General features: G+C 37.7%; 1 protein-coding gene across 2 annotated transcripts in view; it reads right to left on the reverse strand.

Annotated features, from left to right (window-relative positions):
- Positions 1 to 181: 181 nt before the first annotated feature.
- Positions 182 to 21,941, reverse strand: part of vps53 (VPS53 subunit of GARP complex) — a 37,822-nt gene continuing 16,062 nt past the window's right edge. The window contains exons 11-22 of one of the 2 annotated variants that reach the window (XM_086142011.1): positions 19,475 to 19,616; positions 17,433 to 17,528; positions 15,443 to 15,537; positions 14,246 to 14,488; positions 11,318 to 11,465; positions 11,082 to 11,164; positions 10,883 to 10,961; positions 10,245 to 10,393; positions 10,098 to 10,167; positions 8,595 to 8,732; positions 3,436 to 3,540; positions 182 to 2,045 (exon numbers count right to left, since the gene is read on the reverse strand). In XM_086142011.1, coding sequence (XP_085998137.1) covers positions 1,875 to 2,045; positions 3,436 to 3,540; positions 8,595 to 8,732; positions 10,098 to 10,167; positions 10,245 to 10,393; positions 10,883 to 10,961; positions 11,082 to 11,164; positions 11,318 to 11,465; positions 14,246 to 14,488; positions 15,443 to 15,537; positions 17,433 to 17,528; positions 19,475 to 19,616 — 1,519 coding nt within the window. In that variant the 3' untranslated portion in view covers positions 182 to 1,874. Of the gene's footprint in view, positions 2,046 to 3,435; positions 3,541 to 8,594; positions 8,733 to 10,097; positions 10,168 to 10,244; positions 10,394 to 10,882; positions 10,962 to 11,081; positions 11,165 to 11,317; positions 11,466 to 14,245; positions 14,489 to 15,442; positions 15,538 to 17,432; positions 17,532 to 19,474; positions 19,617 to 21,941 lie in introns of both variants that reach the window. The other variant, XM_086142002.1, reaches the window with a different exon arrangement.

Raw genomic sequence — 21,941 nt, forward strand, 5'->3', positions numbered from 1 at the left:
CCTTAAAGACAAACATGTAATGGCACAATAAAAACAGAAAATTTAGTTAATTACCCAATTGATATGTACTTCGGTGATCTTAAAACAAAAATGGTAAAACCTCGTTTTATTTACTGTCACAATGGTTCCTGAAACATGTGGATACATTTTATTTACATTTCTGAATTAATAATTATACCTATTTTTTTCCTCCTGGAGGTGTTTAATGAAGACCAAGAGATTGTGATGATCTTTTAATAGTGTTCAACAACCGCCTCCATACAATACAATTCAGAAAATATGGACAACTGACCCTTTTGGACCCTGACAACGGGAATGTCTCATCGGAAATAGTTTTTCAGACTTTAGATGAACAAAACAGCCTGGAAAATGGAAACGTCTTGTCTTTTCAAGATTGATATGCATCACATAAACGGCTCAGGTTGTGAAAAGCATGCATGGGATATACAACGCAAAGCCTTTAGCGTCTCCATTAAAGTTTGATTGCAATTTTCTCTTTTTAAATGTTTGTGAAAAAGTTTGAAAGTAGCCAAATGATTCATAATTCTTCCCAAGTATTTGGACAAATGAAAACTAACTCCGTAGCTATCACCGATCTGATATTAAATATCTATTATATCAACCATTTGGAAAAAAAGAGGTGTATTCTTGCTAATTTCCAAGCCATTGGGGAATTTGTTGCTGTTTTCCATCTTTCCTTTTTTTTTTTGGCCTAACTCCAGGTACTTTTTTGCCAATTTCAGCTTGTATCTTCTAAATATTTGTTAGATAATGCATTTCTAACTTTCAAGTGATTTCTCACACATTTCTTGCTACTTTCCGGGTGAGTTCTTATCTTTTACGGGTATCTGAAGCTAAATCTCTTGTAATTTCCATACATACTTTCAAATAAGTTACTGATATTGTTTGACTAATATCTTGAGCATTTTACATCCTGTCATTTTGACTTTCAGGTAACTAATGGCAATTTTTTAGGTTATTTCTGAACGCGACATGTGAATTTACTCTTGGCATTTTCCCCACAATCAACAATTCGAGTTGTCAGAGATGATCCCTGTCTGGTTAAAGACAAAGGGTAAAACCGAATATCACAAAAAGAATAAATTAAAGACATGAGAAGATATTGGAGTGAGCCAATGTCATATAAATTACCCAGCCTTAGTTAAGATTTTGTGACAGAGTAGCTCCACAGAGGTCGAGCCATTGCCAAAAGTGCTGAGATTAACCGAACTTCCAGTTTCTTGATTTTTTTTTTTTGAGTTTAAATGCAACAGATCATTTACAGTAAACACCGAGAACAACGTAGTAATCTCGTCATTTTGTTAGTATTTTGTGGGTTTGCGAGAGCACAGCACAAAAGAGAAGCTTAGATCATAAAGACAAATTTGAACTCTTATCAAAATTAGGAGGTAAGAGTTAGCAAATTTAACAAACACCCATATCAGGCTAGGCTGTGCTGTACCCTGTAATGGATGCCATAGAAGAGCACACATTTCAACCTAGCGTTGCCTATCTTAAGTTAAATCAACTGACTACCCATGAAATACATCAGATTTTGAAAACGTCACCGTTAATTAAAGCCAAGCTGCCTGTAATCATCTAGGATTAGGGGCATCCCAGAAAAGCAGTTAGCTGCTCTCAGCACAGAATCTAGTTAGAGTACTGCATTCCTTCTTTGAGTGCAAACAGACTTGGGGAATGAAACATAGGAAATTGCAGCACAACACAAATAACATCTGAACCGTTAGAAGCAGTTGAGGAAGTTTCTTCATATTCCAGCATCGTCTTGAATTGTTGAGAGTCGGTAGTTCTAGAATTGAGTCTTTAACTTGAACGTTATTCCAGTATGCAGCTTTTTCAGCGTGTGATCTTCTTCACAGTCTCTTCTTAATGAGTTTCTCGAGTTTGCGTATGCGGGAGGATTCTTGCTCTGGGGTGGGGGCACTAAAAGACAGAGAGGGGCCACCATCGCCCCCAGAGGGTGGTGTAGGTAACCTCTGCCTGAAGAGTTCCAGCATGCTGCTCTGTTCGCTCCGTTTCAAACCCTACACACAAGATTACAACACATTAAAAGCTTTCTCATGCAATATCCTGGTCAAATTGTACATGGGTCGGATACACGTGAAGTGTCCAAAAGTTGAAAATGAGGAGGATCAACATTAGAAACTAAAAAAAAAACCAAAAAACTCCTATTTTCTACATTTGTTGACAATCTGTCCTGGGGGGGCAAAATGAACCTGTCAACTTTGGCTGTTTATAAAACATGAGGTGTAGATTATTGCAGCTAAATTCACTGGAGTACATTCCAACCGATGACACTGGCTTTAACTACAAACAGGGAAATAACCAAAGAGTGGGTTATCCCAAAGTTTACAGTATATTAGACACCATTAAAATTCATTTTTGGCAGTGACTTGGCACACCGGCTGCCCTTTGATGATCTAACATTTATCTTAATTTTTTTTTAAAAGTGTTTGTGTGGCTGTTGGTTAAACATAGACATAGACAAGGAAAGGACAGTTCTTTTAGGGCCAATAGGAGAAGATGTGATTATAGAAGGCTGCATTACAGCAATCCATATTCAGCGTTATTATAAAATAAGTTAATTCCTATAAAATGAGGAGAGTCAATGTAAATGTGGGTTTGTACCTGCAGTGGAAGCCAATTCTTCAATGAGACATGCATTTAAATAGACCTGAGCTCAAAGGTTACATTATTATATTCACACTCCATCCATCCATCCATCCATCCATCCATCCATCCATCCATCCATCCATCCATCCAATCTGATATTATAGAATCTTACGTTTTAATGGTGATTTTGGCCAAATAAATATATCCTGTCCATATTTCCAAAGATCCTGTGCAGTTATTTGTTCCAAAAATGGTGGTGTTAGATGAAGGAGGCCTCTGTTGTGCAAGTGACGTTGAGGGTCACATCAGGACTGTAACCAGTTCTCACTTGAATATGAGTCTGGATATACTTGAAAAATAATGGTAGGAACAGCCTAGTCCAAAAAACGTTCTGATTAATAAATCAAAATTGAGCATAGAGGCTTGCTACGTGAATGCTGCCAAAATATGCCGTGTATTTTTCATTTATTTATTTTTTTTAAGTTATTGTTGCACTTAAATAAAAGTTAAGCCTTTGACCATGATTTGCAACAGCTGGTTTAAAAGTATCTGCATAGCAAGTACTGTTACATGCACTCTGCTCTGCGCCCCAAAATATAACTCAACAAACAAACAATAACAGCATTTTACTTTTTAAACTTGACTTTCTGCTTCCATATGAGTGATGTGGAAACATCTTACTACCATGACACAGATACCTTACCTCAAGGGCTGCAAACTCAACATACAAGCAAAAAAGAAAGCAAAAAAAAAAAATGCAAAATTTTCCTTGAAACCATATTGAAAATAAAACCTACTGACCTTCATATCTAGAATTTTCTGAAAGGTCTCGGGATTGCAATCAGCCAGTAGCTTGATGTAGTTATCGACGAACACCACTGGATGTTCATGTGGGGCCATCACCACCTGCGGAAAAACAGTTTAATGTTGGTTGCAACCACCCCCATTACTGTTCCTCACCACCCCCTTTCCTGCGAACCATCATGGGACAAGTCGAGAGATCTTTAAATGATCCCACATGGTGCAGCTACGACCCAAATGAGGTGAAGGGGGGTGCTCCATTTGACAGATCCAAATTTAGAACCGTACTGCAAACTTTCTTTTCCTTTAGCATGGCAATTATTTCATGCATGACCGGCTAAAAATTAGTTTCACTGGTAATTATTTCAGAGCGTAATGAGTCTTGGCAAAAATCAGCATCGGTCAAAAAACAGGAAACAGGGAAAAAAAAAAAAAATCAATGTGGCAGTAAAAATCTTCTGGATTCTATTGTTTTTCTAAACAATAAAACTGTGGAAAATGTGGCCCAGATAACATTTCTTATTGCCACTACAGAGCAGGCAGACCAACACATGGCTGATAGAGACCTCTCTCTCATCCCAAGCATGCAAACAGGGACAATATTTTCTCGACTTTTTCCCACTTTCCAAAAACCTCCAAGTATGGTTTTGTTAATTGCACACAAATGCACGAGAAGGTGAGATTCAGGAGGAAACAGTTACGGAGGCGCAAACGGCCGAGGGTTTGAGAGATGAGCAGGCATGAAAGGCTCAGGATTGTGTGGAATTCTGTGCTTTCTGACTGCAGACTGAGTGATTTACTTAGCAACTGTCCTGGAGCCCGGCCAAGGGAAAGGCCTGTGGGGACCTTGTAAAATGGGGAAGAGGGAGTTTAAGAATGAGAATGGGCATAAAACTGGGAGAGAGCAATAGAATGAGGAGGGGGGGGGACTTTTAGGGCACAGAAAAGGGGGTAGGTTGGTGGGAGGGGGCTGCTTTCTAACTACTCCACAGAACTCCAGAGGTGGGATTGGGAGCAGCAGTAATGGCGGCCTGGCGTGGAGGAGTGTGGAAAACAGCCACGTCTCACAGGCATCGTCCCGGACAGGAGACTCAGACACACAAAGAATCCCGTTTACGTTAAACTTAATGGGAAACTGGCTCACATTGCTTAGCCTTCACTCTTATTTACTCAAACACCAGTAACAATGAGAGCAACAAACAGTTAAGATATGAGACCGGAGGGAAAAAAGGTGAAAAATACAGTGGCTATTCTTTGCCTGTGAACTGAAGAATATGCCCACAGAAACCTAAAGCCAACTAATAAAGATTAGTTTTAAAGAACAACAATTACAAACCGGTATATTTATATTGTGTGGAAAAAAGAAAAAAAAAAAGGAAAATGCTAGATGCACATTTTTCCAAAGTTAAAAAAAACACCCATAACAATCTCACTTAAGGAATTCCACAGCACAATATCTAAAAATAAGCATTAAAACTTTAAGCAGTCCAATTGTCCAAAGCTGTGTTTTCTAGAAGGAAAAAGCCAGAGTCAGATTTAATTTCCAGTCATGGCATCAAAGAGTGTAATTCAAAACTACTGTTGAGGCAAATTTTGATGAATTCTTGCATTGACCTTCCTTTCTACAGGTTTTGTCTTTCAAGGGCTTCAGTTTCAGCCCAAGATGGAAGCAATTACCTGTGAAGAACCTTGATGTTGCATTAAGTCAATGGCTAAAATTCTAGCCACATTAGAAAAGCCTTTACTGTTACTGCTTTCTCTGTCCAAGGTTGAGGAAAGAGAAAATCACTGTGTATCTCACAGAAAAGAAGTTTTAAAAGGGCAATCAAAGTCTGGTCCAGAAAAATAATGCCTTATTAGTGCCAGGATGAGATCTTTAATACAATTACGATGAAACCTGTTCCATTTGTTGTCCTAAAGGTACTATCAAACATCAGAAAATATATTGGTATTCTTGATATTAAATACATGGGTAATGTAAGCAACATATAATTATAAAATATACAAATACTCGTTAATGTGAATTTTGCTATAATTGTTTTATTGATCATGTATTGATGTCTAGTAGTTCAATTGATTTTTCATCAGCATTTTAAAGTCAATGTCTAGCTTTTTTTTTTCTTGTAAACACACAATACACTGTACTTGTAATTTAACCTCACAGTAATATCTTTTGAGCTTCGTACAAACATTCAAAGTTGTACAGACATTGTTTTTGCGCAATAATCAAATATTAGACTTTAAACAACCTGTCAGAAAAAAATTCTATTAAAATATTAACTTAAATAAATGTTGACATTTGATGTTTTGGCTGACTAACAGTAACAGTGGAGAACTAAGTGCAAGCTTTTTGCATGTTTTGGCAAGGAGATGGAAGGGAAGCTGGTCATTTTGACTCAGGACAGTGTCAAGGATAGGTTATTACATTTCATATTTTCTCAGGGCTGCAGTCTTAACCTTTTGGGGATATTGTAGCAAGGGATTTGTTTGTTCAGAAACAAAAATGGTTATTTTATAGAAACAATTAAAGGAAACAATAGCATTATAGAAACAATAGCATTATAGCTATTTTGGAAAACATATGAAAATAAATGAAGCCTTACCAAAAGAGCATTTTTGATACAGTAGACAGCAGTGTATCAAAATACATAAAAAGGTCGGACATTATTACATTTGCTGCTATTGGAGCTGCATTCAAATGTTCTTCATTTAGCGAATGTCATCACATGCTATTAGAGAGTCTTCAAGCAACTGCTAATAAATAAATTGGGACAGAAAATGAGGTTGACTTTCAAACCCATTTAACCAATCACAATCAACATTGACATGTGAATGTCACAAGGTTTATACGACACTGATAAATAAAAAGGATATTGCCTGATGAAAAAAAAAAAACTGCTGGATACAAGTTAGACTTAAGTTCTGTTTGATTTCTGTTATGTGGGATTTCCTGTGCGTGCTTTTCCTGGTATCAAATTTCTATACCGAGCAATTATTATGCATCTCCTGCTGTCACTGTCGTGCATGAATTGCGAGCCTTCACACAGTGTCAGCTTAGTCTGAGAGTTTCGCTGAAGCCACATAGATCATATTTCAGCTGAAAGGCCCTGCTGGCAGTTAAATCTGTAAAGTAGACAGAGAGATGATCTGAATGCATTCTACAATTCCTCACTGTGAAAGTACCTTTAATGTGAGGCAGATGATTGGGAATTCCTGTATATACAGTACATTAGAGGGATTTTTTTTTTTTCCAAGGAACAGGTTTTTACACAGGCCATATGGAACACGGTGCATTCCCAAACCGGAGAGAGATGACCAAATATGAGATGACGGAGAGGGTTTTGTTCGGTTTCTGTGCACGATGTTGGAATGCAGCATTTTCGCATTAAACCCAGGATGTTTCTCTGGTTAATGGGGACACATTGTGTCTCACGGCGAGGGCAGGGCTGGGATAGCTTGATTAAAGCTGGTCACGCTAACTGCTATTAACATCACAAACAGCAGAACTGTGATAACTTCACTTCAGGAAAGAAGTGCTCCTGGGAGTCCAGTAGGGCGTGTGTGTACATGCAAGTGTGTTTGTGAATGCGCACATGTGTGCATGTTTTTACTATCACTTGGGACTGGTCATTGTGTCAAGTCCCAAACATTTGAGGACCAATATTTTGTGCTCACTGGGCCTTTTTTTCCATTTTCTTAAGCAGCGAAAGTGTCCCATCTAAGGTTAGGAGTGAGCTGACGTCCGTAAGGAGTGTAAGTTAATGTCATCTCCTTAGAAGGCGTGCCGTGAAAGCTGGCTAATTTCATACACTACATACATTTGTTAATTTCAACATTTTGGGAAAAAAAAGACAATTTGGAAACACTTCAGCAAAATTCAAGGGAAAGACTTAAAGAAGAAATAAATTGAATATTTTGTTAGTGCTAATGTTTGTGCAGTTGAATCATTCTATTTTAAAATCTATATATAACATAATGACCCCTTAATCAGATGACTGCTTGATGTCTCCATTATCACACATGCTTTTGCTGGGTTGTGAGAAAAGACTGAGATAATACTTGGTGTGGCCGGGAGCCCATCATGTATCTTACTGTGAACATTTTTACAGCAAACTGTTTTTGTTACTAAGTGTGTCAGTGTATGTGTGTGTGTGTGTGTGTGTGTGTGTGTGTGTGTGTGTGTGTGTGTGTGTGTGTGTGTGTGTGCATTTTTCTACACTCCAGGGTCTCATAATTAGGGTGGGGTCAATCTATGGCTATCTCATACCAGTGTCCTCCAGGGTCTCATGAGGTAATTTGCAAGACAAGGTCCTCACTTTGGTATTTGCTCTATCTTTGAAAAAACAACATTTAAAACACCCCCAAGCCCACATACACACCTGAGGCACTGTGTGTTTTCATGAGTGGATGCAACTTTGCATCAATTTTCTTATTTATAAAAACCACACAGCATATTCTGCAAAGGTATGTGTGTGTGTGTGTGTGTGTGTGTGTGTGTGTGTGTATTGCCTATCCCCCCCTTTCGTATTAGGCAGGGAGGTGCTATTTAGAGGTTAAAGACACAATTAAGGGGCGTTTCTGCCAAAAACACAGACTAGATAATGTGCTGACTTGACTCAATATAAACATAGACTAGTCAGGCAAACTTACTTTTAAAAGAAAAAAAAAAAATGTCATTGTTGTTCTTGCAGTGGTGGAAAAAGCAGTTAGCTGCAGGCTGGGTCACATTTGACATGTCAGAGTTTCAACATTAAATTTGTTAAAAGGTAAACAAATGATGAAGTGTTCTCGGTCCAACCATGCATCCAAGGGGAGGGTCTACCTGAAGCTGCGAGCCTTTAAAGGGTAAAAAGTGAACCCTGGTTGTGAAAATGCCAAGCATGAATGTAATTACACCAGATAATTGCCATAAAACCCAAAGTGTCTCATAAAGACCCAACAGCTCTGATAAGGATGTTTAAACTTGACTTTACTAAGAGGGCATTAAAATCAGTCATGCAGTACCCTTTTGTCTACGTCTGGAATATAAACTGTTTAGGTTTATCTCAATTGGCCGGTGGGAGCAGGGTTGAGTGGTTTTCAACCCTGCATCCATCTGGAGAAGAATGGTCCTTTCACATTTTTTTTTTTAGTTACACAACGTCCCCAAAACTCCTTACCTTGAGAATCATCTCTGCTCGGGTCATGCCTTTCACCACAATTTTGGTGTAGCTGGCAGGGGCCTTCCGGAGCACCTGTGAGCCGATGGACGGCAGGTCCAGCAAGACTGTCTTCAGTGAGTGGGTATCAAGGAGGAGCTGGCAGGACGTGAGACAGGAGCATTAGATTGTGTGCAAACCATAATGTCATTCATTTTAACCCCCGCAAAAAAAAAAAAAAAATAAAAAAAAATATATATATATATATATATATATATATATATATATACTAAATAAATGTATGAAATAATATGTGTTTATTTCCATCCGATTAAGTTATGCAAGGGTTGGCTTCTCCAGGACAGCATAGGGTCGCACCAATGCTTGAATAAGCAGCCGTAATAACCAAATTTACCCCAAACAAAAAATTTGGGGTGCTCTCATAAAAATGATGAAAATGTAAAATCAGAATATCGTGGCAATATTGCAATTACGGATATAGTACAATCTGTTTTTGTCAGTGGCTTTTTTTTTTTTCGATTTAAAGTGTAATGACAAATGAGGTTATTTCTATTTGTTAAATTTGTTAAATACTGAAATGTTTCTTCTGCTCTCAATCATGTCCACCTAAACTAATTAAGCTACTCAGCCCTTACTAAAAAAAAAAAAAAAAACCTTCAAATGTTCTGATTAATTCAATTTTACAGCCCACCTATTTAACTTTTGAATTTCAATTGAAAATGAGCATTATGACAGGTAGCCAGAAACCCAACCTTTTAATATGTATATTAAATATTGAGATGAAATATTTGTTTGGATCTTATTAGTTTGCTTAAAGTATTGCTCATTTAACAGATCTGTTGGGGCATTTCTGAGATCCTCAGATGCTCTGTTTCTGGTAATACCAGGTTTAGACTGACAGAAAACTGATAGATAATCTATAGTCCAGGATCTTCTGTACTTGTCCAACCAGCATTTAACCGTTATTTACTATTGGAGATTCATTGTGTCGAATAATTAAGAAATTGAAAATACATCAGTCTTCTCAATTAATTAGCTGTCATAAATCTTCAGAAATAACACTTAAAAAATCAATAATAATGAAAAATATTATTGATGATTATTATTTTCATCATAATTATTAATGTTTACCAAGATAACCTTTGAACTTTCATTATTTGTTAATTCTTTGCATTAAATAACTCAACCTTGCATGGATTGTAATGCTATCTATTTTAAGAAACATATGGTAAATTTTAAGGCAGACAAATTTCCATGACATCTTCTTCTGTTATTTCCTTTGCCATCTTCCAATACACATGTTGTTATAAAAAATATTTTTGGAACAAACTGTGTTCTATGTTGTTGTACCACCAAAGACTTTGAAATGGTATGTAAATGTGCAATTGAAAGTTTATTTCAACTGCATCTGAGGTGCAGAAATGAAACTTAAAAAAACAAAATGAATTCCTTTCAGGAAACTAATTTGGAGCTTTTAGACATACAATTGGAAATTAAACTCACTTGTTCAGCTCCCACCATGCTGATCGGCTTGCATCTGAACAGGTGATTGATAAACTTGGGGATAAAAGAGCTTGAAAGAAAGAGCAGACACTGATTTAGTTGAATTTACAGGTACAGAGAAATTAAAGGTCTGCCGACGTTTGTTACTTTGTGAACTTGATGCAGAATTGTGTGAAGTATTTGCGTGTGGAGGCGAGGTTGTCTCTGATGATGGGAACGTTTTGTTTTATGTGCATGATGATGGAGGTCACATAAGGACTCTGGTCACCCACGTGCTCCACACTCTGCCACGGCATCTAAGGAGGACAGGTAAGCCAACAAGAAAAGGTTGACTCGAAAATGGGACACAACTGCTGTCAATATGTTCCACATACAGGTACATTTATAAAAGCCACCGAAGGCATTCGGGGTGCATGTCTTCTTTAACTTATTCATTTCTTACTATCGTGAATATTTTATTCATATTTCAGTTTTCAAATGTATGCCTTCTAATGCACATAAGAGCTTTCTGGTGTTTCCTCCTCGTGTCTTATAAATAAAACTGACAAAAAAAAAGTATTTTTCATGGTAACAAAGACAAGTGCACACTATAGTAAACAGTATGTCACCTAATTCAAGTATTTATAAAATGCTTAAAATGCTTCTGCTTATATGAGCGTGATTTAGGTTTAGTAACAATTTAATTTTAGGGAGTTACCCCAGTCAGTCATCATCTCTGGGTCTAAAAGTGCGGATTAACAATGTGGCTGAATGGCAGTGGATCATGACGTCACTGCGTGCCTGACCTTGCTCATTGCGGTGAGTGCAGGATCACAAGCTGCATCAAGATCTTGCACCAAAAGCTGGATGCTGTTTGAGATCACACTGAGCAAGATGTTAAAAAAAAAAAAAAAAAAGTCAAAGACGAAACACATAACTGTCAGATAGACTTTTGAGCAAAATCATATATAAGTAGAAGAATTTGTATTCGCATGAGTCATTTACGTGCTGAATGTATCCATTTCCCCAGTTAGATTGATTCTCTCCACCAGGACTTTATCGACTTTCTCCTTGAGCTTGTCCTCCAGCTGTAACACAAACAAATAAGATAATTCGTGCACACCGTTCCCCTGAATGTGCATTTTGCAAAATGCATTGATGAGGATGTTAATATTCTTCACGTGTACTGACACATGTCTGAGTTTGCCTTTCCGCTTGCTTACACAAACTTGTATTGTTACCTGTTGCGTGGTAGCCAAGCAGTACTCTGCAGTGCTGAGGATGCTGCAGATGAGACAGAGCTCATCAACAGTGAACTTGGCTGTTTCTGAAACCTCCTTCTCCTTCAGGAGACTGCTGATGGTGAGACCCCCGCTGTTACTGCTAGATCTAGACAAGGAGAAAGAACAAGGGAGGGGGGGTGGTCAAATGAAAAAAGGAGGGAAAAAAAAGGAACGGACAGGTAAAAAAAAAAAAAGTGTGCTTTTGCATGAGAACTGATTCCAAACAAATAAAAAAATAAAAAAATAAATAAAAGTTTGAGGCGGGCCCCCTCCTTGTTTATAAGGTCAAGATAGTGAATGCTTATTCACTGTAAACCAGTAATGGGGAACAGAGGCAAAGATGAACCCAAAGAGACCCTCTGATTTTTTTGTTTGAGGTGTACGTCTTTGCTATTGATCTTTCAGAAAAAACTGTGGAGCCTCAGGCGAATATACTGCGAGTCATTAATAAACATTAAGAACACGATTACAACAGGAGCACTATTCAAGTTACTTTCAGGAGTCTCTTTTAAACTTTGCAAGTCCGATTCAAAGCAATATCATACCGGACATGTGTGTGCATGTACATAAGTACGCAAGACTGCAAGGTTGTGCATTTGTATGGCAGATAATATAGCAGCTGGTGGTGAAAGTGTGTAATTAACAAGTATGCATGTCTGAAAAGGAAATAGAACACGCCTGTGTGTGGGTGTGGGTGTGTGTGTGTGTGTGTGTGTGTGTGTGTGTGCATACGTGCACCACACTCAGGGATGAGTTCTGATGTGGCCAATGAGCCAAAGAGGACTTGCAAGTATATTCGTTTTTTTGCCACAATGTAACCAGCTCCAGATTCCACAGAATCTGCCACCCGAATCGATCCCACACACGGGGCCTGGAGACATTCGGTCACAAACAGCCCCATCACTTTACCAGAAGAATGAACACATGTGGGCACGAAATATAAATGGAACTGTAAATTATATATAGAGCAGTGTTTACAATAAACAAAGTGGAGAAACATAAAAGCGCCAATGATGAGCGAATGATAATTTTTGCTCAAGTGAAAGGCAAGCAGAGTTAAAGCCTTGAAAAAAGCCCATTTACCGCGTCCAGCAACATTTGGAAGGATAATGATAATAAAAGGTTGCAAAACCAATCAAGTATGAAATTATCGGTACAGAGTTGATGCTTTAGAGGTCTGGATCATCTGACAGACACGCGGCTTTACTAGCATTTAGCCAGTAAGCAGTCTGCTGGCAGATTTGGTTATTAGAACTATGATGTACAATCAAAAGAGGTATTTTAGTAATTACCATTTCTGTTACAAAAAAATATATATTGTAAAAGACTTTAAATATTTTTTTTAATTAGTTTGATGAAAGCAATAAGTGTTATGGCGATAGTAAAGTTAATGCAAAATACGCAAACTATTGGGATAACGCCTATATCAAACACGGGCGAGCTTGAAAACAAGCTCCGGATAGTTAGCTTAGCACAATGAATGATAGCCTTTGACACTTGACGGCATAATTCAGTCAAATGAAATTGAATGCACATTTCAATGAGCTGTTGAGAAATGATGAAGTTCCAAGATGACAGTTCTTTCAATCCTGAATCAACTCAAACATTTCTATGCTCATACACAGACTCACTGGTCCTGAACCCCATTCAGAGAACATCTATTTTAAAAAGCTGCTTGCCTATAATATTATTCACATGAAAAAGCTGGAAATAATATTCTGATATTCATGACGTTGTCTATATCAGTACCACTGAAATGTTATATGTCATTATATACCATTTTAAGAAAACGTAGAGGGCTTTCATTATCGATGAATAGTTGGAAGATCACATTGTCTGAGCCTTTCCATTGCAGTTTCACAGCTCAGTGTACGAGTGTGTGAGTTATAACATGAAATGTTCTACATTTTTGAGATGCGCATTTACAGAACAGGGTTCTATTCATTGTTGTGGGATGGGGGTCTCTGGTTATGTGACGCACACTGAGATGGGCCATTAATCTTCTTGGCTTACTAAAGAGTTCATCACAACAGAAAGTTGGGTAAATGATACATATTATGTTGACAGTAATGATCGGTATGTGCTTAGTTCTTCTTTTTTTTCCCCCAAGAGTGTGTTGAAACCCTACAAAGGCCACAGAAGTTGCAGCTAGCGAGTCAAAATGCAATTATATTGATATAAAAGCAGTGCCGTTGAAAACCGTGGACAACAGATACCTACAGCACGTGCCATGCTTAAGGCACGAGTTAAATTCAGCCCCTTTTATATTTCGATCATGCCCACATATTAATCTAGGTTATTAAAACATTTTCGCTGTGGCCTGTTTGATTGATGTGGTCTTCACGACACTGCACGAGACATACGTATGCAGAATTAAAGGCAAGGGCAAGTTGGTTAGGATTCTCAGCTGAAAAAAAAAAACATTCCTCATCGAAGCACGCACGATCTGAATGATCTTTTTCCACCTCCTGATGTTTCACTAAATTCCAAAAGAATATCTGCTGAGTACATGTTGGAAACACCCGAGTAAATGACCCTTTTTCTTTTTTTTTTCTTTTCTTTTTTCGAAAGACTCCTGAATGCAGGGCCCGAAGAAATTCAGTGTTATTTAATTTTTTTCTATTTGTTGTTTCCCACTCTTTAAAAATAGTTTAAAACCTCTGGTTTACAGTGATGCACAACTTCATTAAAAAAATATTGGATAGGTGTTAAACTGTCATTTTTTCCACGTCATTTGTCGTTACTTTAACGCGACAATTGTTATAATGGGCTGAAAGTTATTAGCCAGCCAGCAAATTGAATTTTAGATTCAAACCCTGGTTTAAAAAAAAAAACCAAACAAACAGTAAAGCAGAAATGATATGAAAGTTCCAGGACAAAACCTACTTCGGCAGATTGCCGGAGAGAATCTTCCAGGCATACTCTCGGAGGAACTTCTGAAAAATAGTTGTTAGGGTGATCATGGGCTCCCCAGTGCTTAGTTGGGAACACTGCACCATGCACTTCTTGTAGTAGACAAAGAGGTCAGCGCAGCTGGGAAGAACTGCTCCTCCCTCCTCTGTGCCTGCCTTGGGTGGCCCCTGCGCCCGGAAGTCAGCCACGAATCTGTCAATCAGTTCGCCCAGGTTCCTGCGGGATTTTTTATCGGGAAACACACACGAAACACAAAGAGAAAGAAGGGGGGGTGGTTGTTGGACCGCGCCGCAATGACGAGATGAAATTGATTAAATACGACATCTGAAACGCGTGTCGGTGCCCTACTGCGATGAATAAATAAAATAACAAACAGACGGATAAATGCATCTGAATCCCCCAAGTTAGAATCCTCAGTCAGTTGGTCTGTGGGTCAGACCTACTGAATTTCGGAAGCGCTGCCAAAGACAGAACAAGCAGGTCACTGTCTTCTCCTGTTTTGCACTGGGGACGTGCTGATCTGGCCACTGCCTGTTGAGAGCTTTTGGATTGAACTGTAATGAGGTTGTAGCTGCAGAATAGGTCAGATTTATTCCCTTCAGTGGACAAACAGCATTTAACGCCCCAGAGAACCATAAGCCAGTGGCACCGGGTAAGCGCGGTGCTGCAAAAAGTGTATTCAGTTTCTGGAGCAATCCCCAGTGACTGGGGGTGCGGGGAGAATTGCGGTATGACGGTAATGACGGACAAAAGGTGGTGAAAAATCAAGCGGGAGGAAAACACTGAGAGAAAAATACAGACGTTAAACAGGGAAAAAATAACAAGAACGTAAAATGACAGAGAAAGCGAAGACTTAAGAAGGGGCACCAAAAGCAAATAAGTAATGAAGAGAGGAATGAAAAAAAGCAGATCTGCTGAGGCAGCCCTTATTCAACCTCTCTTTCTTTCTCTGCGTCTGTGGTTGTACAGCTAATGGGAAACATTTCTCCCACAGTGGAGACGGAGGCATGTACGAAAGAAAGAAGGACAGACAGAAGAAGCGGGGAAGTTGAATGGGAGGCGAGAGACATGATTGATGAATTTAAGATGGAAAAGATGCACGACCAACGTCACACACAACCTGTTTTCTGTTCATGATTCGGGGTCTGAGTGTGTATGTTTGCTGCTCACTTGTCTTGAGATTCAATGTAGACATATAGATGAGGTTCAAAGCACTTGGAGACAATACCATGGAAAGGGTTGTCAGGAACTTTGGGCTTCTTGGGCTAGGAGAATGGAAGAAGCAAAAGAAAAAAAAAAAAAAGGTTCATTTGACATTTTGGTAGTTCGCGATTAAATACCAATCGGCGACATTCAATCTAAGAATAGAAATTAAAAGCATCCTAAAGAGCATATATTTGATAAAACAAGCATCAAGTTTGATGTTTAAAGCAGTTACAAAATCAAAAGGAGTCTGTATTGAAGGTCAAATAAAAATACTGACATTTAATGTGTTTTTTTCTTTCTTCACTTGTGCCTTACCCTTTAACTAAGTTTCACAAAGATCCCCCAGTCAGATATGTGGCTCAGCCCCCGGACAGTGGACCAAACACTGGTTGACCCAGTTTTCATTGCACCAAAATGTCACAGGTCAATAAAAAAAATGTCATAAACAGGTCTGGTATATTTGAGTTTTGATCATTTGTATTTCTTGAGTTTTGACTACCTTGGTTGGCTTCATATTTAACTTTGTTACTCTCTATGCCCCTTGTTTTCTGACCTTGCTGTAAGTCTTCTGTGGTAATGTAGTCCGCTTCCCCCTGACCACTTCATGTCCCTTTTGTTGTGATTTTCCATAACTTTTCAATTTTAGCTTTTAGCTCATTGCCCCTGTGTTTCTGTCAAGTCACATTCTTGTGATTTCCTGTTTGACTTTCAAAGTTGTTTATTGTCTTTCACAAAGTGCTTTAGTTCTCATCTGTTTCTTTGGCCTCCCTCATGTTTTCTCTTCTTTGTCTAGAGAGCGCTTGGGTCTTGTTAGTAATCACTCTGTCTCGGGCTGGCTTCTCTCCTCCTGTCTCTTGTCCAATCACCTTTCTTCTATTGTGATATTCATATTTCATTTGCATCTTGCTTCTGATCTTGTTGGATCACCGGTTTTCCCCTCGGCTCGCTGTTGATTTGCCTCTGTTCCTTTGTTTTTGTTTTCCCTTTTCAGTTCAGTGTTTTGTTTAGTTGATTAGCTTTGTCTATCAATAATTTACAATAGAATTTGTGTTCGTCTCCCGACTATTAACTGGTTCACCATCACCGTGTGCCTTGTCAAAATAGTGGTCACTGTTTTCCAAATGCAAGGAGGATGATACTTTAAAATGACAGCTCAGAGACAGGTTGGTTTGAGGCGATATCGGATGACCATTTAGTCATTCTTTCACTGAGTCAAAGAGCTATTTCGATTTCGGAGGGTGGAAGAAGTACGGTTTTACTGTGTGACACCATTTCAAGAAGAGAGGGAACAATAAAAAGAAGGTGACTCTGCGAGCAAACGTTCACGGATCTTGCGGTGACCTGAAATGACAATCCCCCATGTCGGCACTGACGTTTGCAGGGACCATTCATATGGTCATATTCATATTATGGCGTAAGTAACATATTCCTATCATCTATATGATTGGTAAAGGTAACGTTTGCAGTATTTTTTTTTTATTGGGGGGGGGTTGTCGTAATCCCATTATCAAATCCCTTATGACAAAAAGCAAACTTTTAAGAACTTGTCTGAAAAAAAAAGAAAAGCCAATAGGCAGGGGCAGTCCTGAGGTTTTGTGTCAGCCTGTTAACAATCAAACGTAAGTGGTAACATGCACAGCATGTGACATTTAACAGTGATGCAGCTGCACAATATTTTGTCCAAAACCTAAAAATGGATCGTCTTATTATTGGTTATTCCAGTAATATGCTACTCATTTCTTAATATTGAAGAGCTTTGCCAAGTATGAAATGTTAGATTTTGTGCACTGTAAGCAAATCAGCCTGCTCTTTTTGTTAGCTTGCCACTGAATGGTCATGAGCAATTTAGTATTACCTTAAAAAACAGCATTTACATTTTGAAAGATACAGATATTGGTTAGCATAGAGAGGCGGAAGAGACACATTTCGTTCTAATCGCTAGAAGTCATCTCACCTTGGCCAGATCTTCATCCTTCTCAATACCCACATCTTCACCTGGCTCATCCTCCAGGAAAGGATTAGTGGAATCCAGAGGGGTTTCTGGCTTTTTCTGCTGTATAGGGACGGACATAACTAGAGTACTTTTGCTACAGCTCTTACAGCTTATGTGAACAATAGTGCTTGTGTAGGGTTATTTTCTTTTTTTTTTTTAATTTGTTGAATAGAATGGGTTTCATTCAACAAATTTTCCCCATGATTTATTTGCGAAAATGATACCTCATTATTTTCTCTTTTGGCTCTATGACGATTAATCTTGGTTTTGTAAGTGACAGTTGTTTTGAATTAGCACAGGTAAAGGCCCCATCAATCTTCATTCTGGATATATATATATATATTTTATATATCGCATATTTTATATATATATATATATATATATTATATATATTTATTATATTTAATAATAATTATATTAATTATAATTATATTTATTTATATATATATTATATATTATATATTATATATATATAAATATGTATATATATATATATAAAATACACACACATGTATAATATTCTTGATTGCTGTGTAGTGCATATATGTGTGTGTACATATATAAATACATATACATACATATATATACACACACACATACAAACATATAGATATATTTATACCCATCAACTGACACTGTAATACATTTTTAGTAAGAAATTAAAGTAACACAGTATAGTAAACAACAGAAAACCTTTAACTGTTAAATGACAGACAAATACAAGAAAGCAAAACTAATTTATGGTATAAATTGCTTTTTGCGACTCATCGCGTCGGTCAATCCTTAACTTTACTGACAAGACAGTGGCAGGAGAATGCCGAATAATAACATTTTGTAAATGGACCCAGGTTCCATGTCGATATGACCGTTATGAACAGTACAATGTTTATTTTCAGGAAAAGTTGAAAACTATGAAACCAGTCAAATGTGTCTGAGAAATGTGGATCTGGGGTTGACAAAAACACTCTCTTGGGAATGAAATAACTTTTCATGATGTGGTGGCTGATTTTATGTTAACTTAAGTTAGTGAATCCCAGTGAATCTCACCAATTCCAGCCAGTAAATAATTACAAAAAAATAATTACAGCTTAACAAATTAAGCAAAGTTCATCAGTTGTATTTCCCAAAATGTTACCTGAATAACTAATCAACCTTTTTAAATGTATGCTGCTCCAGTTTAGATCACACAACATTTAGATGGTTGACCCAAAATCTTTGTCTTAAATTGTTTAATAATAATAAGATAACCTTCTGGCTCACTGACAATTTGTTTTCCTCAAGAATAGATTCTGGATAATTTCCCCCCAAAAATCCCATTTCATCTTTGCACCACACATCTCTAGAGATGTGTCATAAAACTACATTGCCAATTATAATATTCTACCAACACAATTCCCTGATTGTACAGAGCAATAACGAAGACGGGAACGACAAAAGGGCCTGTCCAGCAAAAACATTATCAGCCGGGCATTTAAATCGACCTTGGAGTCGCACAACAAAACTTGTGTCCCTTCCTGGTTTACTTCATTCACTTTCGGATGCCAAATAAAAGAGGACTTCAATAATGGTGATTGAGAAATAAGCCAGTATGTTTGGTTATACTGATTAGGTGATGAATAGCATGTGTAAGAATCATAACTATAAAAGACCTTTGCGTCCTTTGTATATTAAGAAGTAGTTTTAATTTGTTTTATCAAAATGTTATAATTAAGTGATTATAGATCTGATATAAAAGACTGATGTGCTTCTTTGAATATATAAACATCTGTGACAAAGTGTTCTTTAGGTACTGTTTTTGGTCATTTTTAAAGGTGGCTAGGCGCATTGTTTTAGAAATCAAGGGTAGCTTGGAAGAAAATAAAAGTAGTGTCACTCCATTACTGCTTTTTCTTAGGTGGAACATTTCATCTCGGGAGATTAAGTCAGTTGGCAGAGGATCTTAGCAGGCAAATTTGAGTTCTGTCATCATTAAACATCTTTTTTTTTTTTTTGCTTGTACTCACTCCGGGAGTGTCGGTCAAAGTGCATCCACTGAAGCGTTTGGCCAGCAGACCTTCGAAGTTTGTGGTCCTCTGGATAGCAAACAGCAGCAGTTTCACCTCAATCTCCTTTGCCCGTGTACGCATTACTTTGGCAAGCTCCACCCTAAGAAAATAGATGTATAACATGTGTAAAAGTGTAAACTATGATGTTCTGTTTTGTAAATCTCACACCCACACACATTTTCAAAGGCACAGGTAACTCTAGGATAAAAAAATAAATATGGGGATTTGTTTCTAGAATGACGATAAGGGTAGATCTTTTTGAGTTGACGTAATAAAGAAAAAAAAAATCTGTAGATGGATGGATGTCCAATCGCACCAACCTGAAAAAAATGATAAATACAAAACAAAATATAAACAGCATTGCTCTTATCAGGTGTCCCAGTAACTCTAAATAGGGGCGGCTTTTGTTCGGTTGTTTTGTCCCTCATCTTGCTGGTAAGAAAAGACTGACACATTTCACCAACAGGTCAGCGTTCATGTGGGCCGCCTACGTCAATTGGCCTTAAAGTTCACTTCCGATTGACTTGTATGGTCCAATGAATCGAATCAAAACTACCATTTTTCCATTACTAAACAAAAATGTTTATTATATATAAATAAGGTCATTTGTAGCATTTGTACTTCGTACTTTGTACTAAGCTTTCCAACTAGAATTTGCATGTGTGTGTATGTTGGTGGGGCCCAAGCTATTTTGTTTATTTTTCTAGATGTCTATCATATTTAATAATTCAAAGTATGGATTTTTCATCAGTGTTTAATGTGCTGATATAGAGCAGGAATAAGGAACTCAAGGCTTAATGTTTTACTGCACAGGAAGGGGGGCTAAAGAGCAAAAGTGAAATTACATTTTAATGAAAAGACTGCATGTCTAATCTTCTCTTTTTAGACTGAATTGGTTTCTAGCCTTCATGCCTGCAAATAAACAGCATGTGTGTGTATGTGTGTTCTTTACAGCTCAAAGGCAGATACAGTAGAAATTGTGCAGAAATTGATTGCACAGCTGCTAAAACTAAACAGAAGGGCATTGCAGCCTTTCACAATCCCCTTAAATAAGGTATTTAAGGCAATTACAGGCAATAGGCCTATTTCAAGGACAAAGCAACATGTATTTGCTAAGATTTATTGTTCATATTCCAGAGGAATTTTAGAAAGCAAGTTCTTGCGACATATCATGGTTGTAATAAAAACTTTTCTGACTGAGAAATTTGATTCTCACGTTGACCCTTATGACAACTGTCGTAGCTTCTGCATCACAACAATGAGGTCCCTGGTTCAATTCCACAAAACAAAGTGGGAGGGCCTTCTGTGTGTGTGTGTGTGTGTGTGTGTGTGTGTGTGTGTGTGTGTGTGTGTGTGTGTCCAGGGGGTGCATTCTCCCTGTGCCTGCCGTTTTTTTCTTCCAGGTTCTCGGATTTCCTCCCACAGGAAAAAAACATGTAGCAAAGACTCAATTGCCCAGATGTATGAATGGTTGTTTGTTTCTCTACGTGGCGCTGCAATCGGCTGGCACCTCAGCCTCTTGCCCAATTATACCTGGGCTCATCCTTGAGTGCAGGAGAAAATAATAGATAGAGGAGAATGTGGACGCGTAGAATCCCTCACCCCCATGAGCCTTTCCAGTGGCATGAAGCCAGTGCAGGCTTTTCAGAATACTGAGTCTGGTCTTGAATCACACATGATCCCTTCCTATGAGGACACTAGAACGCTTGTGAGAAAGTGTTGTTGTATTCTTGTAGTTCTACTTCACATGGATTACTCTGCAATTCACAGGCTGTTTTTTTTTTTTCCTTTAACGCATTCAGAATAAATATATAATAATATATATAAATATATAATATATACTGCTATATGTATATCAGTATAAACATTCAGTATAAAAGCATATAGAAAAGTCCCCATTTAGTATAATGTGATAATGATAGCATCAATTTTTTTTTTGTTAAAAAAAGAAAAAAACCACACCAATATTGTTTATAGTAAAATGAAAAAGAAGTAATTAAAGCTATGAAATGCCAAAATGGTCCAATGTTTTTGTAATGGTAGACATCAAAAAGGATAGAGAGAGAGAGAGAGAGAGAGAGAGAGAGAGAGAGAGAGAGAGAGAGAGAGAGAGAGAGAGAGAGAGAGAGAGAGAGAGAGAGAGAGAGAGATAGATAGATAGATAGATAGATAGATAGATAGATAGATAGATAGATAGATAGATAGCCTTTGACTAGGTTTTGAACAAAATGCATTATTATTGATGGGATGCTGAAATATCATTTTCAACAATTAAGGGAAAAAAACCTAAACTTATTTGATGCTCAATAATCTGATAACTATTTGGACATATTCTGCACGTTTTTCAAAGATTCTCGATCTGTAGGGGTACAGAGCGAAACCTTTGAAAAGAGGGAAAGACAACAGATTAAAAAAAATAAAAAAG

The sequence above is a fragment of the Fistularia commersonii genome, chromosome 3 (genome assembly GCF_037954325.1).
Source record: "Fistularia commersonii isolate RoL2024-O1a breed Wild chromosome 3, RoL_Fcom_v1.0, whole genome shotgun sequence".
Classification (NCBI taxonomy): Eukaryota; Metazoa; Chordata; class Actinopteri; order Syngnathiformes; family Fistulariidae; genus Fistularia; species Fistularia commersonii.